The 23,828-nt window shown below is 43.4% G+C and overlaps 1 protein-coding gene across 4 annotated transcripts in view; it reads left to right on the top strand.

Annotated features, from left to right (window-relative positions):
• The window catches only part of LOC126336923 (uncharacterized), a 191,808-nt gene that overhangs the window by 35,163 nt on the left and 132,817 nt on the right, over nt 1–23,828 (top strand). For all 4 annotated transcript variants that reach the window (XM_050001076.1, XM_050001077.1, XM_050001078.1 and 1 more), the window contains exon 3: nt 8,794–8,968. In XM_050001076.1, the coding sequence (XP_049857033.1) occupies nt 8,794–8,968 (175 nt within the window). The remainder of the gene's footprint in view (nt 1–8,793; nt 8,969–23,828) is intronic.

Below are 23,828 nucleotides of genomic sequence, written 5' to 3'. Positions count from 1 at the left end.
TTTCTGAGAGAAACTGGTTGTCAAACAACAGCTTTGTGCAAATCACGATTTTCCAAAAATTTCTAGAAGCTGTAAATCATAATTGAGGAAAGTTCGGGGGCTAAAAATTTTGGAGGGAGGCTAAGACTCGAATACAGTATCGGATTCAAATTTATGTAGGTTGCTGTGGTTATGTAGAGGGTTGCAAAGAATAGACTAGCGTGGAGAGCTGCACTAAAAACCAGCCTTCGAACTGAAGACCATAACAACAGTAACAACATGTTGTCTTTTTGTGAAGGATTCCCGTGTAAGTTTCCCGAGCATTTCTGTTGCACTTTCGTATGGGCTGTACGAACGTGCTAGATCCCAGGAGCGTGCCTCCAAATTCCCTCGTCTGTTGTACCTGCTTGATAAGGACTGGTAACGCTGGGGCGCTGCGCCAGAGCTAGTGGTACTTGTGTGTTGTACGCGATTTCCCTTCCAAATGCGCAGTATCCCATGGAACTTCTACTGCGGATTTCACTTGTTAGTTCCACTTCAGATCTCGTTGTAGTCACGTACTCCAGATATTCATTACTAATCTTGTAATTGGGTACTATCGGATAAATTCTCTTTGTTATGATCTCAACCAACATTTATTGTAATTTAAAGGTAGCTACTATTTATTACACTAAGCCGAAATATTGTTGAGTGCTTTTAGATTTCCTTATGATTGTCCAAGACAGTGTCGTTTGTTTACAAGCTCTCGTATGTTAATAAATCAGTGTTTTTCATGTATGGTGCTGTTGGTATACCTTAAGTGGCAGAACAGTTGCCCTGCCAATGTCCCGTTTGTTTAAGAGGGATAACCAACGTCCTGGGAAGTCACTCTGAGAGTATAATTAATGGAATTTGAATATATTTTATTTTTTAATCATAGTTTTTGACGGAAAGATATTAATTTTTTTTAGAAAGGAGAACTGAAATCAACTAATCGCAGTCCTAAATAGAATATTGTGTGGAAATAGAAGCAATTACAGGGTGTTACAAAAAAACATTCCTCACACACAAATAAAGAAAAGATGTTATGTGGACATGTGTCCAGAAACGCTTAATTTCCATGTTAGAGCTCATTTTAGTTTCGTCAGTATGTACTGTACTTCCTCGATTCACCGCCAGGTGGCCCAATTGAAGGAAGGTAATGTTGACTTCGGTGCTTGTGTTGACATGCGACTCGTTGCTCTACAGTACTAGCATCAAGCACATCAGTACGTAGCATCAGCAGATTAGTGTTCATCACGAACGTGGTTTTGCAGTCAGTGCAATGTTTACAAATGCGGAGTTGGCAGATGCCCATTTGATGTATGGATTAGTACGGGGCAATAGCCGTGGCGCGGTACGTTTGTATCGAGACAGATTTCCAGTACGAAGGTGTCCGGACAGGAAGACGTTCGAAGCAATTGATCGGCGTTTTAGGGAGCACGGAACATTCCAGCCTATGACTCGCGACTGGGGAAGACCTAGAACGACGAGGACACCTGCAATGGACGAGGCAATTTTTCGTGCAGTTGACGATAACCCTAATGTCAGCGTCAGAGAAGTTGCTGCTGTACAAGGTAACGTTGACCACATCACTGCGTCACTGTATGTAGAGTGCTACGGGAGAACCAGTTGTTTCCGTACCATGCACAGCGTGTGCTGGCACTATCTGCAGCCGATTGGCCTCCACGGGTACACTTCTGCGAATGGTTCATCCAACAATGTGTCAATCCTCATTTCAGTGCAAATGTTCTCTTTGCGGATGAGGCTTCATTCCAACGTGATCAAATTGTTAATTTTCACAATCAACACGTGTGGGCTGACGAGAATCCGCACGAAATTGTGCCATCACGTCATCAACACAGATTTTCTGTGAACGTTTGGGCAGGCATTGTTGGTGATGTCTTGATTGAGTCCCATGTTCTTCCACCTACGCTCAGTGGAGCACGTTATCATGATTTCATACGGGACACTCTACCAGTGTTGCTAGAACATGTGCCTTTACAAGTACGACACAACATGTAATTCATGCACGATGGAGCTCCTGCACATTTCAGTCGAAGTGTTCGTACGCTTCTAAACATCAGATTCGGAGACCGATGGATTGGTAGAGGCGGACCAATTCCATGGCCTCCACGCTCCCCTGGTCTCAACCCTGTTGACTTTCATTTATGGGGGCATTTGAAAGCTCTTGTCTACGTAACCCCGGTACCAAATGTAGAGACTCTTCGTGCTCGTATTGTGGACGGCTGTGATACAAAACGCCAGTCTCCAGGGCTGCATCAGCGCATCAGGGATTCCAGGCGACGGAGGGTGGATGCATGTGTCCTCGCTAACGGAGGACATTTTGAACATTTCCTGTAACAAAGTGTTTGAAGTCACCGCTGGTACGTTCTGTTGCTGTGTGTTTCCATTCCATGATTAATGTAATTTGAAGAAAAATAATAAAATGAGCTCTAACATGGAAAGTAAGCGTTTCCGGGCACATGTCCACATATTTTCTTTCCTTGTGTGTGAGGAATGTTTCCTGAAAGTTTGGCCGTACCTTTTTGTAACACCCTGTAGATGCTCAGTATTGGGCATTGCATTAAAAGCGACATATTAAAAAAAAACTTTTAACCGCTATTTCAACCCTTAGGGGTGAAATTTCGAGAAATAAATTCTTAAACGGCAGCTACAGCATAAGATGAACACCCTCTCCAAATTCCAAGTTGCTATCCTTAGCGGTTTGAGCTGGGTGATGATGAGTCAGTACATTGCCTTTTACGTGTATACAGGGTGTTACAAAAAGGTACGGCCAAACTTTCAGGAAACATTCCTCACACAGAAATAAAGAAAAGATGTTATGTGGACAAGTGTCCGGAAACGCTTAATTTCCATGTTAGATCTCGTTTTAGTTTCGTCAGTTTCCACCTACGCTCAATGGAGCACGTTATCATGATTTCATACGGGATACTCTACCTGTGCTACTAGAACATGTGATACAATACGCCAGTCTTCAGGGCAGCATCAGCGCATCAGGGATTCCATGCGACGGAGGGTGGTTGCATGTATCCTCGCTAACGGAGGACATTTTGAACATTTCCTGTAACAAAGTGTTTGAAGTCACACTGCTACGTTCTGTTGCTGTGTGTTTCCATTCCATGATTAATGTGATTTGAAGAGAAGTAATAAAATGAGCGCTAACATGGAAAGCAAGCGTTTCCGGACACTTGTCCATGTAACATATTTTCTTTCTTTGGTGTGAGGAAGGTTTCCTGAAAGTTAGGCCGTACCTTTTTGTAACACCCTGTATAATACACTCTTTACGAGTGGATGGTTTCGCGGCGATATGTTCTGATAAAATTCTCGCGAGCTTCCAGCCGCGTCAAGTTTCTTAAATTCACGAGCTTCCGGCCGAGTACTCCCCGGCCACTGTTAAGTGATGATTGTTTTCTGTTTGCTGCTACCGACCTTATACAGCCGTGCAGCCTTCTGTGACATCACTGGTGCTGCACGGCATATAAAGCCATGTTTTTGGCCGGTCGTTGTGGCCGAGCAGTTCTAGGGGCTTCAGTCCGGAACCGCGCGACTGCCACGGTCGCAGGTTCGAATCCTGCTTCGGACATGGATGTGTGTGTGATGTCCTTAGGTTAGTTAGGCTTAAGTAGTTCTAAGTTCTAGGGGACTGATGATCTCAGATGTTAACTCCCATAGTGCTCAGAGCCATTTGAACCTTTTGAACCATGTTTTCGTCGCGCACTCTCCTCACGCGCTTAGTCCTTCCGATGGACGTGCCCCAAGCCATGCTTAGTTATCTGTAGCCGCTACCTGTACTCAGGGTGTTGTCACAAATTTTTATCTCGATCGTTTCTTTTATTAACATATCCCAGAAACTGTTAGTCCGTATAATAACTCAGGTATCTTTGAATGCAATATTGTGTCCGTTTTCTACAGCATGCACTGCTACCATTGATTTCTCAGATAACTCAAGTCGAAAGCATCTCTCGTGTTCTACACAGCGCTGTTCAGTAGGATGCACAGTCTGTCCGACGTAAGACTCTCCACACCCACACGGTCATTTACGTACTCCTGGTGCTCTGAGCACTATGGGACTCAACTGCTGTGGTCATTAGTCCCCTAGAACTTAGAACTACTTAAACCTAACTAACCTAAGGACATCACACATATCCATGTCCGAGGCAGGATTCGAACCTGCGACCGTAGCAGTCGCGCGGTTCCGGACTGCGCGCCTAGAACCGCGAGACCACCGCGGCCGGCAATTCATTGCAAATTAATAAACAGTCTACTGCCAGTTACAAAAGTGTCACGTTATTTAACAAAGGTTACAAGTAAATGTGACTAAAAGTGATCTGAAACATCGTTGCATGACCACTTATCTGTTTCTTTCATTTATGCAGTTTTAATAGCAATGAGCGGCATTTTTACTCAGCGACATTCATCTTCTTACGAGTAGGGATGGTTACCTTGCATGTCGGCAATAGCTTCGGCCAGCACCTAAAAGCCGGCAAACCGCTCCAGAAGGTCCATTCGCTGATCCCAAGACTCCGCGTTGAACATGAAACAGATCATGATACACTGAAGCGCCAAAGAAACTGGTATAGGCATGCATATTCAAATACAGAGATATGTAACGCAGAATACAGTGCTGAGGTCGCCAACCCCTGTATAAGTCAACAAGTGCCTGGCGCTCTTGTCAGATCAATTACGCTGCTACAGTGGCAGGTTATCAAGATTTAAGTGCGTTTGAATGTGGTGTTATAGTATGCGCACGAGCGATGAGACACAGCATGTCCGAAACAGCGACGAAGCGGGTATTTTCCCGTACGACCATTTCACGAGGGTACCGTGAATATCAGGAATCCGGTAAAACATGAAATATACGACATCGCTGCGCCCGGAAAAAGATCCTGCAAGAACGGGGCCAACAACGATTGAAGAGAACCTTTGAACGTGACAAAAGTGCAACTCTTCCGCAAATTCCTGCTGATTTCAATTCTGGGTCATCAACAAGTGTCAGCGTGTGAATCATTCAACGAATCATCATCGATACCGGCTTTCAGAGCCGAAGGCGCACTCGTGTACACTTGATGACTGCACGATACAAAGCTTTACGCCTCGCCTGTGCCCATCAACACCGACATTGGGCTGTTGATGACTGGAAACATGTTGCCTGGTTGGACGAGTCTCTTTTCCAACTGTATCGAGCAGATGGGCGTGTACGGGTATGGAGACAACCTCGTGAATCCATGGACTCCGCATGTCAGCAGGGGATTGTTCAAGCTGGTGGAGGCTCTGTAATGGTGTGGGGCGCGTGCAGTTGGAGTGATATTAGATCCCTGATACGACTCTGACAGGTGACACGCACGTAAGCATCCTGTCTGATCAGTTGCATCCATTCATGTCCTTTGTGCATTCCGACGGACTTGGGCAATTCCAGCAGGACTATGCGACACCCCACACGTACATAATTGCTACAGAGTGGCTTCAGGAACACTGTTCTGAGATTAAACTCTTCCGTTGGCCATCAGACTCCCCAGACGTGAACATTATTGAGCATATCTGGGATGCCTTGCAACGTGCTGTTCTTCACCCCCTCTTACTCTTAGGGATTTATGGTCAGCCCTGCAAGACTCAAGGTGTCAGTCCCCTGCAGCACTACTTCAGACATTAGACGAGTCCATGTCCCGTCGTGTAGCGGCACTTTTGCGTGCTCCCGGGGACCCTACGTGATATTAGGCAGGTGTACCAGTTTCTTTGGCTCTTTACTGTGTACAGGGCGGTCCATTGATAGTGGCCGGGCCAAATATCTCACAAATAAGCGTCAAACGAAAAAACTGAAAATAACGAAACTCGTCTAGCTTGAAGGCGGAAACCAGGTGGCGCTATGGTTGGCCCCATAGATCTCGCTGCCATAGATCAAACTGATATCAACTGCGTTTTTTAAAATAGGGACCCCCATTTTTTATTACATATTCGTGTAGTACGTAAAGAAATATGAATGTTTTAGTTGGACCATTTTTTTCGCTTTGTGATAGATGGCGCTGTAGTCACAAACGTATAAGAACGCCGGCCGCGGTGGTCTAGCGGTTCTAGGCACTCAGTCCGGAACCGCACGACTGCTACGGTCGCAAGTTCGAATCCTGCCTCGGGCAAGGATGTGTGTGATGTCCTTAGGTTAGTTAGGTTTAAGTAGTTCTAAGCTCTAGGGGACTGATGACCTCAGATGTTAAGTCCCATAGTGCTCAGAGCCATTTGAACCATTTGAACCGTATAAGTACGTGGTATCACGTAACATTCCGCCAGTGCGGACGGTATTTGCTTCGTAATACTTTACCCGTGTTAAAATGGACCATTTATCAATTGCGGAAAAGGTCGATATCGTGTTGATGTATGGCTATTGAGATCAAAATGCCCAACGGGCCTGTGCTATGTATGCTGCTCTGTATCCTGGACGACATCATCCAAGTGTCCGGACCGTTCGCCGGATAGTTACGTTATTTAAGGAAACAGGAAGTGTTCCGCCACATGTGAAACGTCAACCACGACCAGCAACAAATGATGATGCCCAAGCAAGAGTTTTAGCTGCGGTCGCCGCTAATCCGGACATCAGTAGCAAACAATTGCGCGAGAATCGGGAGTCTCAAAAACGTCGGTGTTGAGAATGCTACATCAACATTGATTGCACCCGTACCATATTTCTATGCACAAGGAATTGCATGGCGACGACTTTGAATGTCGTGTACAGTTCTGTAACTGGGCACAAGAGAAATTACGGGACGATGACAGATTTTTTGCACGCCTTCTATCTAGCGACGAAGCGTCATTCATCAACAGCGGTAACGTAAACCGGCATAATATGCACTATTGGGCAAAGGAAAATCCACGATGGCTGCGACAAATGGATCATCAGCGACCTTGATGGGTCAGTGTATGGTACGGCATTATGGGAGGAAGGATAATTGCCCCCACTTTATCGATGGCAATCTAGATGGTGCAATGTATGCTGATTTACTGCATAATGTTTTACCGATGTTACTACAAGAGGTTTCACTGCATGACAGAATGGCGATGTACTTCCAACATGATGGTTGTCCGGCACATAGCTCGCGTGCGGTTGAAGCGGTACTGAATAGCATATTTAATGACAGATGAATTGGTCGCTCCTTCACCGGATCTGACGTCCCCGGATTTCTTTCTGTGGGGAAAATTGTTGGATATTTGCTATCGTGATCCACCGACAACGCCTGACATCATGCGTCAGCTCATTGTCAATGCATGCGCGAACATTACGGAAGGCGAACTACTCGCTGTTGAGAGGAATGTCGTTACACGTATTGCCAAATGCATAGAGGTTGACGGACATCATTTTGAGCACTTATTGAATTAATGTGGTATTTACAGGTAATCAAGCTCTAACAGTATGCGCTCTGAGAAGCGATAAGTTCACAAAGGTACATGTATCACATTGGAACAACCGAAATAAAACGTTCAAACGTACCTACGTTCTGTATTTTAGTTTAAAAAACCTACCTGTTACCAACTGTTCGTCTAAAATTGTGAGCCATATGTTTGTGACTATTACAGCGCTACCTATCACAAAGCGAAAAGAGTGGTCGAACTAAAACATTCATATTTCTTTACGTACTACATGAATATGTAATAAAAAGTGGGGGTTCCTATTTTAAAAAAACGCAGTTGATATCCGTTTGACCTATGGCAGCGCCATCTAACGGACCAATCATAGTGCCATGTGGTTTTCCCCTTCAAGCTAGACAAGTTTCGTTCTTTGTAGCTCTTTCGTTTGACTCTTATTTCGTGAGATACTTGGCCCGGTCACGATCAATGGACCACCCTGTATACGGTCTACTGCCGCTTACAAAAGTGTTACGTTATTTATCGAAGGTGTACAAGTAAACGTGACAGAAAGCGAACTGATACATCGTTGCATAATCATGTACCTGTTTCTTTTAGTTTTGCATTTTTAATAAGATTAAGCGGCATGTTTACACGCGTCGGCGGTAGCTTGTTCCAGCACCTCAAATCGCTCCAGACCCATTCGCTGATGCCAAGGCTCCGCGCTGAACATGAAACAAATTTACTTTAGCATACATCGTGATGGGAGCAAGACCCGTAGTGGTGCAGCTCCAGACGTTGAAACACTACATCCTCCACATACCAATGCCTCCTCACCTCTCCCTCTTTCCCTCCCAATGGACGCCTACGCCCCCAGCTTTCCTGTCCAAACGCCGCACGCCTTCCCCAGCCACGAGGCGACGCCAAGTACACGACGTTACTTTTGAAACTTGCTGGCAGACTAAAACTGTGTGACGGACCGAGACTCGAAATCGGGACCTTTGCCTTTCGCGGGCAAGTGCTCTACCAACTGAGCTACCCAAGCCCGACTCACGCCCGGTACTCACAGCTTTACTTCTGCCAGTATCTCGTCTCCTACCTTCCAAACTACATTCTGGAAACATCCTCCAGGCTGTGGCTAAGTCATGTCTCCGCAGTATCCTTTCTTTCAGGAGTGCTAGTTCCGCAGGGTTCGCAGGAAAGCTTCTGTAAAATTTGGAAGGTAGGAGACGAGGTACTGGCGGAAGTAAAGCTGTGAGGATGGGGCGTGAGTCGTGCTTGGGTAGCTCAGTTGGTAGATCACTTGGCCGCGAAAGGCAGAGGTCTCGAGTTCGAGTCTCGGTCCGGCACACAGTTTTAATCTGCCAGGAAGTTTCATATCAGCGCACACTCCGCTGCAGAGTGAAAATCTCATTCTGGACGCCACTCTTGTTTGCGCAGTGGGGCCCTGTGCTCCGGTGGCCTCGGGCTGTGGCCGGTGCCCGCGGACTGCAGAGGCTTCGTCCTCTGTGTGGCCGACGCTGCGTCCTCCAATGCGACCGCAGCCCGCCTGCTACGCTGCCCGCCTCGCACCGCCTTCTCTGCACAGCTGCGGACCTGCGTACCTGCCTCAGAGGTTAGTTGCTACGCTATAGCAACAGGGAAGCGTTCACACGCTGCAGGAGAATCCAGGTAAGTGACTACAGCTAAAAAGCAACGCTGCACTCGTTACATGTGAGGGTCCAATTCGGAGGGAAGGAAGGGTGGGAGGAGTCCTTGGGATCACGACTGTCCTCAAAATACAGTTCAGTAAGAGCGTTTATCTTTTTACGTGCAGAGTGATCTACTGGAAATGAACGTTTTTGGACTGGCTAGTAAAATCCAGTCCAGAGAAGTACCCCACTTACAAGGAAACGTCACCAACTCGACCTCAGCTTCAAGTAAAAAAAGAGCTCTTGCAAGATATTAGCCACAACAATCGATTCCGGGCGATAATTTGGGCCATAACTATTGTTTATCACTTCATACACAACGGTAATGGAGTGTAACCATATATGTGGAAGAGAAAAATGGACGATAAATAGTTTACACAGAAGAGAGTAGAAGCTTTCGAAATGTGGTGCTACAGAAGAGTGCTGAAGATTAGATGGGTAGATCACATAACTAATGAGGAGGTATTGAATAGAATTGGGGAGAAGAGGAGTTTGTGGCACAACTTGACTAGAAGAAGGGATCGGTTGGTAGGACATGTTCTGAGGCATCAAGGGATCACCAATTTAGTACTGGAGGGCAGCGTGGAGGGTAAAAATTGTAGAGGGAGACCAAGAGATGAATACACTAAGCAGATTCAGAAGGATGTAGGCTTCAGTAGGTACTGAGAGATGAAGAAGCTTGCACAGGATAGAGTAGCATGGAGAGCTGCATCAAACCAGTCTCAGGACTGAAGACCACAACAGCAACAACACAATGGTAAGGATAAGTGCACTACAGGGTGCTGCAAACACGAAAATAAAGTAAACGGGAGTTTTATTTAATTTATGGCTTCCTCCAAGCGTTGCGAAGTCACTTTACAATAGAATGGAAATTAATAAGATCCAGTTATTACAAAAACAAACTAAAGAGCGTAGTGCAGTTTGAGGCTCCCTCTGTTAACATCGGGCCAGACAGTGCACCATTCGACCAGGCGCCCAAATGAAGACCCACATCGAGGGACCTCTTTAACTCTTGAAGGTCCTGATAACGCTGTCTTATATTTGTACGCAGCATCTCCGTCTATTCAGTGATCATTCAAAGTCTGACGTTCTTCATGCCCCTTGTATGCCACACCATGCCTGGGAACACGAACTGCGCTAATGCACCTAGGAGACCGTTGTAGCTGTCACAGCAAATTGTAAATCTAATCATTTACAAATGGTTCAAATGGCTCTGAGCAGTATGGGACTTAACATCTGAGGTCATCAGTCCCCTAGGACTTAGAACTACTTAAACCTAACTAACCTACGAACATCACACACGTCCATGCCCGAGGCAGGATTCGAACCTGCGACCGTAGCGGCCATGCGGTCCCAGACTGAAGCGCCACACGGGCCGGCTGATTCATACAAAAAGTTTTCCTACATGACTAAGGCCTCACGACAGAAATTAGCAGACTTTAGACGCGGAATAGTGGTTGGAGCTAGACATCCCATTTGGGAAAGCGTTGGGGGATTCAGTATCTTGAGATCTACAGTGTCAAGAGTGTGCCGAAAATACCAGATTTCAGGAGTTACAACTTATCATGAACAACGCAGTGGCTGAATGCCTTCACTTAAAGAGCAAGTGCAGTGGTATGTGCGTAGAGTTGTCAGTGCTCAGCAACACAGCGTGAAATAATCGCAGAAGTCAGTGTGGAACGTACGACGAATGTATCCGTTAGGACAATGCGGCGAAATTTGGTGTTAACACGCTGTGGCAGCAGATGGCCACGGATATTGGCTTTGATGACAGCACGACATCGCCTGTAACACCTCTCCTGAGCTCGTGACCATATTGGTTGGACCCTAGACGACTGGAAAACCGTGGCCTCGTCAGATTTCAGTTGATAAGAGCTGATGGCAGGGTTCGAGTGTGGCGCAGACCCCACGAAGCCATGGACCCAAGTTGTGAACAAGGCACTGTGCAAGCTGGTTTGGCCCCATAATGGTGTGTCCTGTGTTTATGTGGACTGGACTGGATCTTCTAGTCCAATTAGACCGACCGTTGACTAGAAAAGTTTACGTTCAGCTACTTGGAGATCATTTACAGCCATTCATGGACTTCATTTTCCCAAACAACGATGGAACTTTTGCGGATGACAAGGCGTCATGGCACCAGGCATCAGCTGTTCGTGACTGGTTTGAACTACTTTCTAAACTGTTCGAGCTACTAATTGTCGAAGACTGACTAAGACTTAAGGTTGCCGAAGACTGCGAGTGAGACTGGTGTGCAGCACTCGCCAGCCATCCTATATCACGGCGACAGAGGGCACTTGTAGTCGAAGCTGCAAAAGGTGTGGTGCAGTGGCTGCGCAGCACTGGATCCGCCAGATACCCAGGCGATCACTATCGGTGCCTGTTAGAAATGTGCGTTTCTATTGCGAACTATTCGCAGGTCGTGGTCTTGTGGTAGTGTTCTCGCTTCCCGCGTACAGGGTCCTGGGTTCGATTCCCAGCGGGGTCAGGGATTTTGACTGCCTCGAGATGACTGGGTGTTCATCCCCATTACGGTCGGAGGAAGGAAACGGTAAACCAGCTCCATTAGGCCCTTGCCTAGTTCGGCGGTGCACGTCTTCCGCATCGTCCCCTACGCTCCTCGGAGTATGGGACTTCATCATCTTAATTGCGAACTGTGAGGCACTGGTGGGGGTGGTACTGATCTACGATACCACAATAACTTTGGTATTATGCAGTTACAGCCATCTTCGCGGGAACTGGTTGTTTGTCACTTGCTCTGCCCTACTACAGCCACTTAATCTCCGAGCCTGAAGTACTGTACAGCGGAGTGACAACCTGGGACCTCTTCGGGGATGTGGAAAGTCAGGAGGTGGAAGGTGGGCATATCTGCCAAACGAGCTTTGAAATCTTTCGAAAACATGTTATTCTACACCAGAAACAGTGAGTACTTAAATTTTCAACCTTGCGCACATATACCTTCAATATTATTTTAACGATATTCTCGTATTGATATTCTGCAGCTCTACATACGCTTCAAAATCAAAATTAATAAACCTAAGTAACAGCTATGAAATGAAGCTAATAATTTGCACTTATGATTTAATTATTCCAATCATACTGAAAAATAGCGCATCTCCTGCGAATGAACTTCAGTTTAACAGTGCCAGCTTTAAAATCGAAAGAAAGTAGCTCACAACGACGATGTTAATAATTCAATAGCGCTAAGTTACTTCTTTGATGAAACGTAATTTCATTCTTTTACGCTGCATTTGTGAACCGCAACATAAAAATGTTCAAAGCAAACAGATCTCTGGAGCCAGCTACAGGTTAGAAACAGCGCACTTAGACACAATGAAGATAGGATGTTATCAGTGTCGAAGCAGCGTTTCACAATCCACTTAGTCATTATGCTTTAGAGTACTTTCAGGTTGCTGCATTAACAAAAAAAGGTAACCGCTTAAGTTTAAATGCTGTACATTTAGAAAGTCATTACTGCATATTATCAAAATTATGGTCCAGACTTTCGTGCGGAATCGATTGCAAGTATGCTTTTTCTCTTTAAAATATGTAGTCGAGTTTGTGATGTTTCCCCGTTAGCTGAATTGCAATATTTTCTTGTTTTTCACTTCTTTGCTTATATATTGATATTTTTAGAACTCTACTTCAGTCTGAAACATTCATTGAAAGATGTAAAATAACATTTTAATGAAGAGCATTTTAAAAACAGATATACTACGAAGGCAACACTATTGGAAAATCTTGTAGACAAGTGCCAATAACTTATCATTATGCCACTAGATAGTTTAATAGTACTCCCTTGTGAAATTTTGTGCCTACTAATAGCTGCTGAAGCGAGAAAAACTCGTTTTCCTTCTACCCGAAGAGAAAACAAACCACAGTAAGTTTCAGTTTGATATTTTGTACGTTAATTTTTGTTAAACACATCTGCATCTACATCTGTACTCTGCCAGCCACTGTGAAGTGCATGTATCGGATTTTACGACTCTTTCGTGTAAGGACCCCGGGGAGAACAACTGTTCAAATGCCTCCGTGCATCCTGACTTTTACCTTGTGTGTGTGACTTCAGTGTATTTTAAGTGCCCCACAAATCGCCGACTATGTTATTTTAACTGTATGTCGACTTTTTTAACTGTCCCCCAATGAACGTCCCCGTGTTAGTGTATATTTTAACTTCCATTATCTCCATTTAACGTGTTTTTTTTATCCCACTTTTCCTCCCTTTTTATCTATAAGTTTGCTCTTTTATTATTTGTATGCCACTGGGCTGAAGAGCGTCGTGTGGGGCAGGGGCATGAAATAACAATAAAGAAAAAAATGCATCCTGTAATTAATTTTGTTCCCAAAATTTCGACGGGTGCAATACGTAGGAGGTTGTCGTGTATTCTTATAGCTATTATTGAAAGCTGGTTCTAGAAAATTTGTAAGTAGGCTTTCGCGGAATAGTTTACGTCTATCTTAAAGGGTCTACCAGTTCAGTTTCTTATGAACTTCTGTGACACTCTCCCAGTGGTCGCACAAAACTGTAACCATCTGTACTGCCCTCCTCTGTACACGTTCCGTTCAAATGTCTCAGAGCACTATGGGACTTAACATTTGAGGTCATCAGTCCCCTAGAACTTAGAACTACTTAAACCTAACTAACCTAAGGACATCACAAACATCCATGCCCGAGGCAGGATTCCAACCTGCGACCATAGTGGTCGCGCGGTTCCAGACTGAAGCGCCTAGAATAGCTCGGCCACTCCGGCCGGCTGTAACCATTCCGTGTTAGTCCTATCTGGTAGGGGTTCCATAAACTTGACCAATATTTTAGGATGGGAAACGCGAGTGATTTGTCAGTAACCTCCTTCGTAAACTGACTGTATTTCCCAAGGATTCTACCAATAAAGCGAAGTCTGCCATCTGATCTCCCTACGACTGAACCTATGCGATCATTCTGTCTCATCTCTCTACTAAGTGCTGCAACCAGGTGTTTATATGAGTTGACTGTGTTCCAGCTGTGACTTGTTGATACTGTAGTTGTAGGATGCTACGTGTTTTTCGTTTTATGAGGTGCACAGCATTGTTATAATATTGCTATGGTTTTGAATATTTGTAAAAGATCCCTGCACGATATGTAACCTACAATTCTCGCTTTAGGTTATGGTAAGATAGAATGATATTTCATCGAGGAAGCAAGGAATGGTGGCAGCCCCAAAAATACAGGATATTCGAGAAGGGAAACTGCAAGGGATATGTTCATTGACCACGAAACCTTGGGAATATCTTTAAAAAGGCAGATACGTACGGAAATGTTAAGCTTGCGACACCAAGCGCAAAGGAAAATGAGTTCAAGCGATATTGCTTTCAAAACAATGAGATTTTCAGAAGTGTATTTCACATCTGGAATACTTGATTATACATAATTGACTGGAATACTCTCTTTCAAATTCTGAAGGTGGCAGGGAGCGAAAGGCTATTTACAATTTGTACAGAAACCAGATGGCGGTTATAAGAGTCGAGGGGCATGAAAGGATGCAGTGGTTGGGAAGGGAGTGGACGACAGGGTTGTAGCCTATTCCCGATGTTATTCAATCTGTATATTCAGCAAGCAGTAAAGGAAACAAAAGAAAACTTCGGAGTAGGTATTAAAATCCATGGAGAAGAATTAAAAATTTTGAGGTTCGCTGATGACATTTGAATTCTGTCAGAGACAGCAAAGGACTTGGAAGAGAAGCTGAACGGAATGGACAGTGTCTTGAAAGGAGGATATAAGATGAACATCAACAAAAGCAAAACGAGGATAATGGAATGTAGTCGAATTAAATCAGGTGATGCTGAGGGAATTAGATTAGGAAATGAGACACTTAAAGTAGTAAACGAGTTTTGCTATTTGGGGAGCAAAATAACTGATGATGGCCGAAATAGAGAGGATATAAAATGTACACTAGCAATGGCAGGGAAAGCGTTTCTGAAGAAGAGAAATATGTTAACATCGAGCATAGATTTAAGTGTCAGGAGGTCATTTCTGAAAGTATTTGTATGGATTGTAGTAGCCATGTATGGAAGTGAAACATGGACGATAAATAGTTTAGACATGAAGAGAATAGAAGCTTTTGAAATGTGGTGCTACAGAAGAATGCTGAAGATTAGATGGGTAGATCACATAACTAATGAGGAGGTATTGAACAGAACTGGGGAGAAGAGAAATTTGTGGCACAACTTGACTAGGCGTAGGGATCGGTTGGTAGGACATGTTCTGAGGCATCAAGGGATCGCCAATTTAGTACTGGAGGGTAGCGTGGAGGGTAAAAATCGTAGAGTCTGACCAAGAGATGAATACAATAAGCAGATTCAGATGGATGTAGGTTGCAGTAGGTACTGGGAAATGAAGAAGCTTGCACAGGATAGAGTAGCATGTAGAGCTGCATCAAACCAGTGTGTGGACTGAAGACTACAACAACAAACATTTCACTTCGAACAATGTTTAGACGACTTTCAACGATGAATATCAGGTCAGGAAGAAGACTACCAAGAAGAAACCTATGGTGACTATGAAAAACATTGCAGCTATGATTCAGTTTGTAACATGTTCGAAGACTGGATCGTACTAGATGGAGACAGAGTAACTTTCTCTGTCAAAAATACGTTTAGTGTGTGTATGGTAGCGATGCTGGCTTGAAACACTCAATTGAAACTGAAGAGGAACTGAACAAATAGTGTGTTATTCAAATCGACTAGTTCAGTAAAGTGGTATAGTATGGGTGCCTTTAGTTCCAGAGGAAGGGTAAAGTATGTAGAGACGAAGTCAGTCATATGGAATATTGTATAATCGTTAAAAAGGAAGTAATGAACACAGTTAGGGAACATTTCAGTGGTGAAAACCTTGGGCCATTTATTTTTCAAAATGACAGTGGCAGTTGCTACCGATCAAGGGTTGCACAGCAATGATGAATGATGTGCATTTCCAGAGACTGTGGTGGCTAGCTCTTCTGACGTGAGTTCTATTGATAAATCTAGACAGTAATTCAATAAAGTTTCACTAATGTTGCTTTCCATCGAAAATTCAGCTGAGAGGGAAGATAGATCGTGTCTGGTACCATGAAAACGAACCTGCGTTCTTTCTACGTTTCGTTCACTCAGTGTCGAGAAGAATCCATTCTCTGAAGGAAACCTGTGGGAAGTCTGCTAAATATTGAAATTTTGATTTTTTTAGGTACATTAACCTAAATGTATTACACATTAAGCTACATTCAATAAAATTCTCCGTACCACACTGGTGTCGTTCTAAAAGTACCCAAACGGATCAAAACGGACCGCAGTGTGTACCTATGTCAGTGGCGGGAGGGAGACAGCGCATTCACTTCGGAGCTGTTCTCCATATCAATACCAATGGAACAGTGGACAATAGATCATCGCACGTTGTTGTACAATACTTCTGTCCTAAATGCTGTGTCTGCCATTACAACACGGCGGATAGTTCGTAGCTATTTTAATGGCGCAGCTCCAAGTCTCAGTACGTTACTACGGTGGATTACAGCTTTCAAGGCAAAGGGAAATATTTTTAAGTAGAAGGTGCCAGAGAAAAAGTCTGGATTTAGAATTCCATCTGAATACAAGAAACGAGGGGGAGTTGTAAAATAAGTTCCCCTGTCGACTGTGGGCAAAGTTGTGTGATATGGGCGACAGACGACACGGCACGTGAACGGGCACGTGCAAGACACCGATACACCATTGGGCAGAGGTCGACCGCGATCAAGCAGATCGCGCTGTCGCAGTGCCTGCGCAAAGCGAAGGCCAGCCGCTCAGTATTTCCCAGAGCTATGGAGAGAAGGTGTGTTTTGGAGTCGTGGTCAAAGGTGGAAGTGAGAGTTGTTATCCGCTATGAATGGGCTCAAGGAGTATCCGCCTTGTTGAGGTGTGTGGGTCAGGTGTGATGTCGAGGCAAATGATGCGGAGATGGTGCCAGCAATTCAGTGATGGACGTCAGCAAGTGCAGGACACAACGAGACCTGGACAGATGCGCATGCCCACTACGAATGCAAATGTCATGGAAGGTGGATGACATGGTTAAAGCGAACCGGCGTATCCCCATCGATGGAGCAGCGGCAGAACTTGGAATCGGACGTGAGCGAGCTCACAAGATCATCCACGACATTCTTCGATACAGGAAAATGTCAGCACGATGGGTGCCACGCCAACTGACCCCGACACACATGGAACAACGGATGGCGTGGAGCCTGGAACAGCTCGTGCGTTACCATGAATCTGGCAATGGCCTTCTGTTTCGGATTGTGACGGGGGATGAAACGTAGGTCACCATTACACGCCCGAATCGAAGGCCGCATCCATGGAGTGGAAACATCCGTCATCACCTGTCCGAAAGATGTTCAAAAGCACTCCGTCTGCAGGTAAAGTGCTACACACAGTTTTTTGGGACGCTAAAGGAGTATTGCTGGTGGACTTTCTGGAGGATGCAGCCATCAATGCACGCGGTACTGTCGAAACTGAAAGAGGTGATTCGAAAAAAGCGGCCTGGCCTTCTCAGATCTGGCGTTCTGCTGTTGGATGACAATGCGAGACCACACACGGCGACGGCAACGCAAAACCATATTCCAACTCTTGGTTGGGAGCGCCTACACCATCCGCCTTACAGTCCGGACCTCACACCAAGTGACTTCCATCTGTTTCCTGCTTTGAAGAAGACACTCGGCGGAAAGCGCTTTGGCAGCAATGCTGACGTCAAACAAGTCGTTCAACGCTTCTTCCGTATGCAACGCCCTGTTTTTTTACCAGGAAGGCTTTTTGAAGCTTATAAAGCGGTATGACAAATGTCTCAATGTACTTGTAAATTACGTAGAAAAATAAAGATTTGTCTTATCTTTAATGTCTCATTCTCTGTTTTTCCTTTCACACACAACTCTTGAGATCAGTCGACAGGGGAAACTTGTTTTACAACTCCCCCTCGTACAATGGTAATGGTACGGACAGGTCAAAGATAGCGACTTCCAACAATGAGAAGACCTCCCTGTACATATGCAGGGGATTTTTAAAGATGACACAGATGTGATAGTGCTTACGAACAGTGATGTGTATTTTCATTTAAATGGGTCAGTTTAACGGAACTATATTTTTGGGCTCCTGAACGACCTTGCGTAGCTCATGAAATACGTAGGGTTTTCAATAAGTGACGCAATAAATTCTTTCTCGGCCAATTTCAGTTGGAAAAAAAAAATGCCGGATTTGTTGTGGGACATCGTGAAATATTCCCTCTTCATCCCGTATAGTTTCTTAAAGTTCTGATAGGTGGTGGTGCTGTACTTAGCTTTAAAAATGGCATTTGTAAGGGAAGTACGTTCCAAGCAGAGAGCTGACATTGAGTTTCTTTTGGCGGAAAACCAGAGCTTCGCAGATATTCGAATGCCGTCTCATTGAACGTATATCGTATTGAAAATAGGGTTTTGTAGCCGAAAGAGTTGGGAACAATATTGTTTATTGGAGTCCTGATAAATCCAACCTGGTTTTGGAAACAAGGCCGGCCGGGGTGGCTGATCGGTTCTAGGCGCTACAGTCTGGAACCGAGCGACCGCTACGGACGCACGTTCGAATCCTGCCTCGGGCATGGATGTTTGTGATGTCCTTAGGTTAGTTATTTTTAAGTAGTTCCAAGTTCTAGGGGACTGATGACCTCAGTAGTTAAGTCCCATAGTGCTCAGAGCCATTTGAACCATTCTGGAAACAAAAATGCGTTACATTACTTTCTAAACGCTCTCGTACTTCTTCACTAACCACACATGACTCAGTGGTGTCCCATAACTGCTGCTGGTGTGATGATGCCTTACCTTTTTAAGGAGGACGGCTTAGAAGTGACAGGGGACTCTGAACGTTGCGTTTGCGTACATATGCTGAACAAATTCTTTCTGCCAGAATTGCAGAAATGACTGATAAACTCAGGGTTTTTTATTTCCAACAGGATAGTTCAACATCACACATTACAAAGGCATCCAACAGAGTTTTGAGGATCGTTTTACCTGGACGCGTTTTGTTTCTCTTCAGTGACGCTACCAAGAACACCAGCCTTTCCCGCTTGTGACTTTTAGTTGCGCAGGTATATGAAAGAGGATATACGTGTTAACAAACGTCTAAGTTTAATGGAACTGAGAGCTGTCATTGAAGTCGTGGGTTTGATTGTCCAAGCCCAAATGATGAGTAACTTCTGGTAAAGAGTTGAGAATTTTAGATCAGATTAGATTAGATTAATACTTGTTCCATAGATCATGAATACGACACTTTGTAATGATGTGGAACGTGTCAGGTTAATGAAAGATGTCTGTACAAGATATTACATTACACAAAATATTGCATGACACTAATGTTTAAGTTAGTTTTTTTTTCCCTCCCTTAATTTATATCTAAAAATTCAGCTAATGAGTAGAAGGAATTGTCATCTAGAAATTCTTTTAATTTATTTTTAAATGTTGGTTGACTATCTGTCAGGCTTTTGATGCTGTTTGGTAGGTGACCAAAGACTTTTGTGTCAGCATAATTTACCCCTTTCTGTGGCAAAGTCAGATTTAACCCTGCAGTGAAGGTCATCCTTTCTCCTGGTGTTATAGCTATGCACACTGCTATTACTTTTGAACTGGGTTGGATTATTAACAACAAATTTCATAAGTGAATATATATACTGTGAGGTTACTGTGAGGATCCCTAGATCCTTAAATAGATGTCTGCAGGATGACCGTGGGTACACTCGAGCAATTATTCTGGTTACACGTTTTTGAGCAATGAATACTTTTCTACTCAACGATGAATTACCCCAGAATATGATGCCATACGAAAGCAGTGAATGAAAGTAGGCATAGTAAGCTAATTTACTGAGATTCTGATCACCAAAATTTGCAATACCCCTAATAGCATACGTAGCTGAACTCGGACGTTTCAGCAGACCATCAATGTGTTGCTTCCAGTTTAACCTCTCATCAATGGACACACCTAAAAATTTTGAAAATTCTACCTTAGCTACAGACTTCTGTTCAAAGTCTATATTTATTACTGGAGTTGTGCCATTTACTGTACGGAACTGTATATACTGTGTTTTATCAAAATTTAAAGAGAGTCCGTTTGCTGAGAACCACTTAATAATTTTGTGAAAAACATCATTTACAGTTACATCACTTAGTTCTTGGTTTTCAGATGTTATTACTATACTTGTATCATCAGCAAAAAGAACTAACTTTGCATCTTCATCAGTGTGGAATGGTAAGTCATTAATGTATATCAAGAACAGTAAAGGACCTAAGACCAAACCCTGTGGGACCCCGTACTTGATAGCCCCCCCAGTTTGAGGAATCGGTTGTTGTTTTAACATTACATGAACCACTTTATTCAACTTTCTGCATTCTTCCAGTTAAGTATGAATTAAACCATTTGTGCACTGCCCCCCTCAAACCATAATGATTTAGCTTATCTAAAAGAATTCCATGATTTACACAATCAAAGACCTTTGAGATATCACAAAAAATACCAATAGGTGATGTCCGGTTATTCAGAGCATTTAATATTTGATCAGTGAAAGCGTATATAGCATTTTCTGTTGAAAAGCCTTTCTGAAAACCAAACTGACATTTTGTTAGTACTTTATTTTTACAAATATGGGAGCCTATTCTTGAATGCATTACTTTCTCAAACATTTTTGATAGAGCTGTCAGAAGAGGGATTGGGTGATAGTTGTTGACATCTGACGTATCCCCCTTTTTATGCAATGGTTTTACAATGGCATATTTCAGTCTATCGGGGAAAAACACCCTGTTCCAAAGAGCTATTACATATGTGGCTGAGAATCCTACTTATCTGCGGGGAACAAGCTTTAAGTATCTTGCTGGAAATGCCATCAATTCCGTAAGTGCTTTTACTTTTAAGTGAGTTTATTATTTTACTGATTTCAGAGGGAGAGGTTGGTGGAAATACAGTTGTTTCAAACTGCACAGGTATGGCCTCTTCTATTAGAAGCCTTGCCTCTTCTAGTGAAGATCTAGATACTATTTTCTCCACAACATTTAAAAAATGATTATTGAAAATATTTCCAGTTTCTGATTGTTTGTTAGTACACTTGTCATTCAGTTTTATGGCACTAAAGTCTTCCTGTGCTCTTGGCTGACCTGTTTCCCTTTCAATAATATTCCAAATTGCTTTAATTTTATTATCAGAGTTACTGATCTCAGACATGATACACATGCTTCTGGACTTTTTAATAACTTTTCTTAGTACCGCACAATAGTTTTTATAATATTGAACAATTTCGGGGTCAGTACTCCCTCTTGCTGTTAGATACAGATCTCTTTTATGGTTGCAAGATATTCTTATTCCTTTAGTTAGCCAAAGTTTTTCATGTGTTTTCTTGGAATTATGTTTAACTATTTTCTTGGGAAAACAATTTTCAAATACCCTTAAAAATGTATCGTGAAATAAGTTATATTTCAAGTTTGCATTGGGTTCCATATACACTTCATCCCAGTCTAGCTGCTTTAGGCTTTCCCTAAAGTTTGCAGTATTTGTATTGTTAATTGAACTCACTGCTTTGAATTTCTGATTTGATATACTGCATGGAGCTATCTCAAGTGCTGTAACTAGCTGTGCACCATGATTCGAAAGACCATTCTCAACAGGATAAGCATTGATGTCCTTAAACGTATCTTGGTCTATAAAAAAGTTATCTATCAATGTACTGCTGTTCTTTGTTATCCGAGTAGGAAAATCAATGACGGAGCTCAAATTGAAAGAACTGAGTAATACTACAAGGTCATTCTTCCTATTACACTCTTTCAGGGAATCAACATTGAAATCCCCACAAATGACAAACATTGAAATCCCCACAAATGACAATTTGCTTCCCCCCTGTCTGACAGATAGCACAACAAAGCTTCCAAGTTTTCTAGAAATAGCTGGAAATTCTCTGAGGGGGACCTATACACTGTTACAATTATGAAAGTGCCACCATCATTTAGTTTTAGTTCAGTGGCACATGCTTCCATATGTTGCTCTACACAAAATTTTTTAGTTTCTAATTTTTTTGCGCTGTGTAAGCTTTTGACATATTTTGCAACTCCTCTCATCATATTATCTCTACTTACATGTGCAGCTAATTTGTACCCATTGATGCTAACCTTTTGCATATCAGTGACAATGTGATGCTCACACAGGCATAATGCATCTATTACATTCTCAGTTTCTATATCTTCTAAACAAAGCAGAAGCTCATCAGTTTTATTCTTCAATCCTCCAATATTTTGATGAAATATGCTAACATTATTTTTTATTTTACTTTTGTGAGTATCTTGAACTTTTTTAACATCTTTAGTACTTGCCTGGCTGAGTTTCCCACTGGACCCTGATCTTACACTAAAAAAGAGTTGCCACCATGAGATGTAGTTCCTCCCCTCTTTAAATTTCCTGCTATTAGCCCAGCCAGTTTACCCTTCCCCTTCTTGTTGAGGTGTAGGTCATGTCTAGTATAGTCCCATCTACAGAGTAAATCAACAGGAACCACACCAATGTGTGACCCTGCATCAGATCCAAGTAGCCGTTCCAACTCCAAACTAACTCCCCTGACAGAAGAGCTCAAATGAGGCCGGTCGTGGCGCTCCAGAACCGACACAAACCCAACACTGGTATGACTCGATGCCGATGCAATATTAGCCAGGTGACACTCTATGCTGTACCCTGGATCTCTGTCAATACTGTTGCCCGGCCCACCCACAATAATCACGGTATCTTCCTTAGTAAAGCCTCTACATAGTGAACTTAAATCCTCTGTAACCTGCCCCAGTCCAGCACTAGGTTTGAAAAAACTTGAGACCTGGTATTCTGACCCTAATTCATTCTGCAGAAGTTGGCCCACACTCCTAGCATGCGAACTACCTAGCAACAAGACTTTCTTTCTCTTTGCAGACTTCCCTACCTTCTTATTCAATTTGCTGCTGAAAGCTTGTTGAGCCCTGTATACATCTACTTCTGTAAGAGGCTCATCAGTTTCTGACTGAGGTAACAGGTCAAACCTATTTTGTAAATTAATAACAAAGCTGTCAGAAGAATTTCTTGGCCTGTTCCTTATGCCTGTTGCCACTTCCCACCCCTGTTTACCCTTTCCCCCCTTAATCTGCCCAGTTCTCGCCTAGCCTCATCTAACTCAGCCTGAAGGGCAGCAATTTTCGCCTCCTGTTCCACAATCGTTCTATCTCTACTGCATAGCCTACAGAACCACTGATGAGTCTCGCTCATTTTTCCCAATTCCCACGCCACTACAATCGCCCCAATGAAAAAAGTTACTACATCCATCACACCAGACCCCGGAGCTAACGATTCTACGGCACGTCACGCACTTTACACTCATGGTACAAATCGATTTTAGTGACAGAAAGACAATTAAGTTACCGGAAAACAATGAAAATACGTGTACGAAAAATTAAGCCTACTTGCGACAATGTAAACAATGGTTCAGAAGTTTATTACTGGAAATTACTTAAGAGATGACGATACTCTACAGATATAAAGGGGCAGCAAACGTATTTAGCACACTAAACTATCAGTAAATGCACTTAAAATTGCGGTATGAAGTTTAATCTGAAAGCTCAAAAGTTCGGCCTGGCCGCGATATGTAAACAAAACGAACTTTACGTGATTACTGTGAAAATACGCGAGTAAGACAAAAACTTTTAATGGTACGCTTGAAGAGCACTGTAATTAACGTAATAAATTAGTTCAAAGTGTTAGAAACAGTTTATTACTACTAAAATTACTTATCTT

Source organism: Schistocerca gregaria, chromosome 2 (assembly GCF_023897955.1).
Source record: "Schistocerca gregaria isolate iqSchGreg1 chromosome 2, iqSchGreg1.2, whole genome shotgun sequence".
Classification (NCBI taxonomy): domain Eukaryota; kingdom Metazoa; phylum Arthropoda; class Insecta; order Orthoptera; family Acrididae; genus Schistocerca; species Schistocerca gregaria.
Note: the sequence above shows the minus strand (reverse complement) of the source record. Positions and strands in the feature narration are given on the sequence as shown.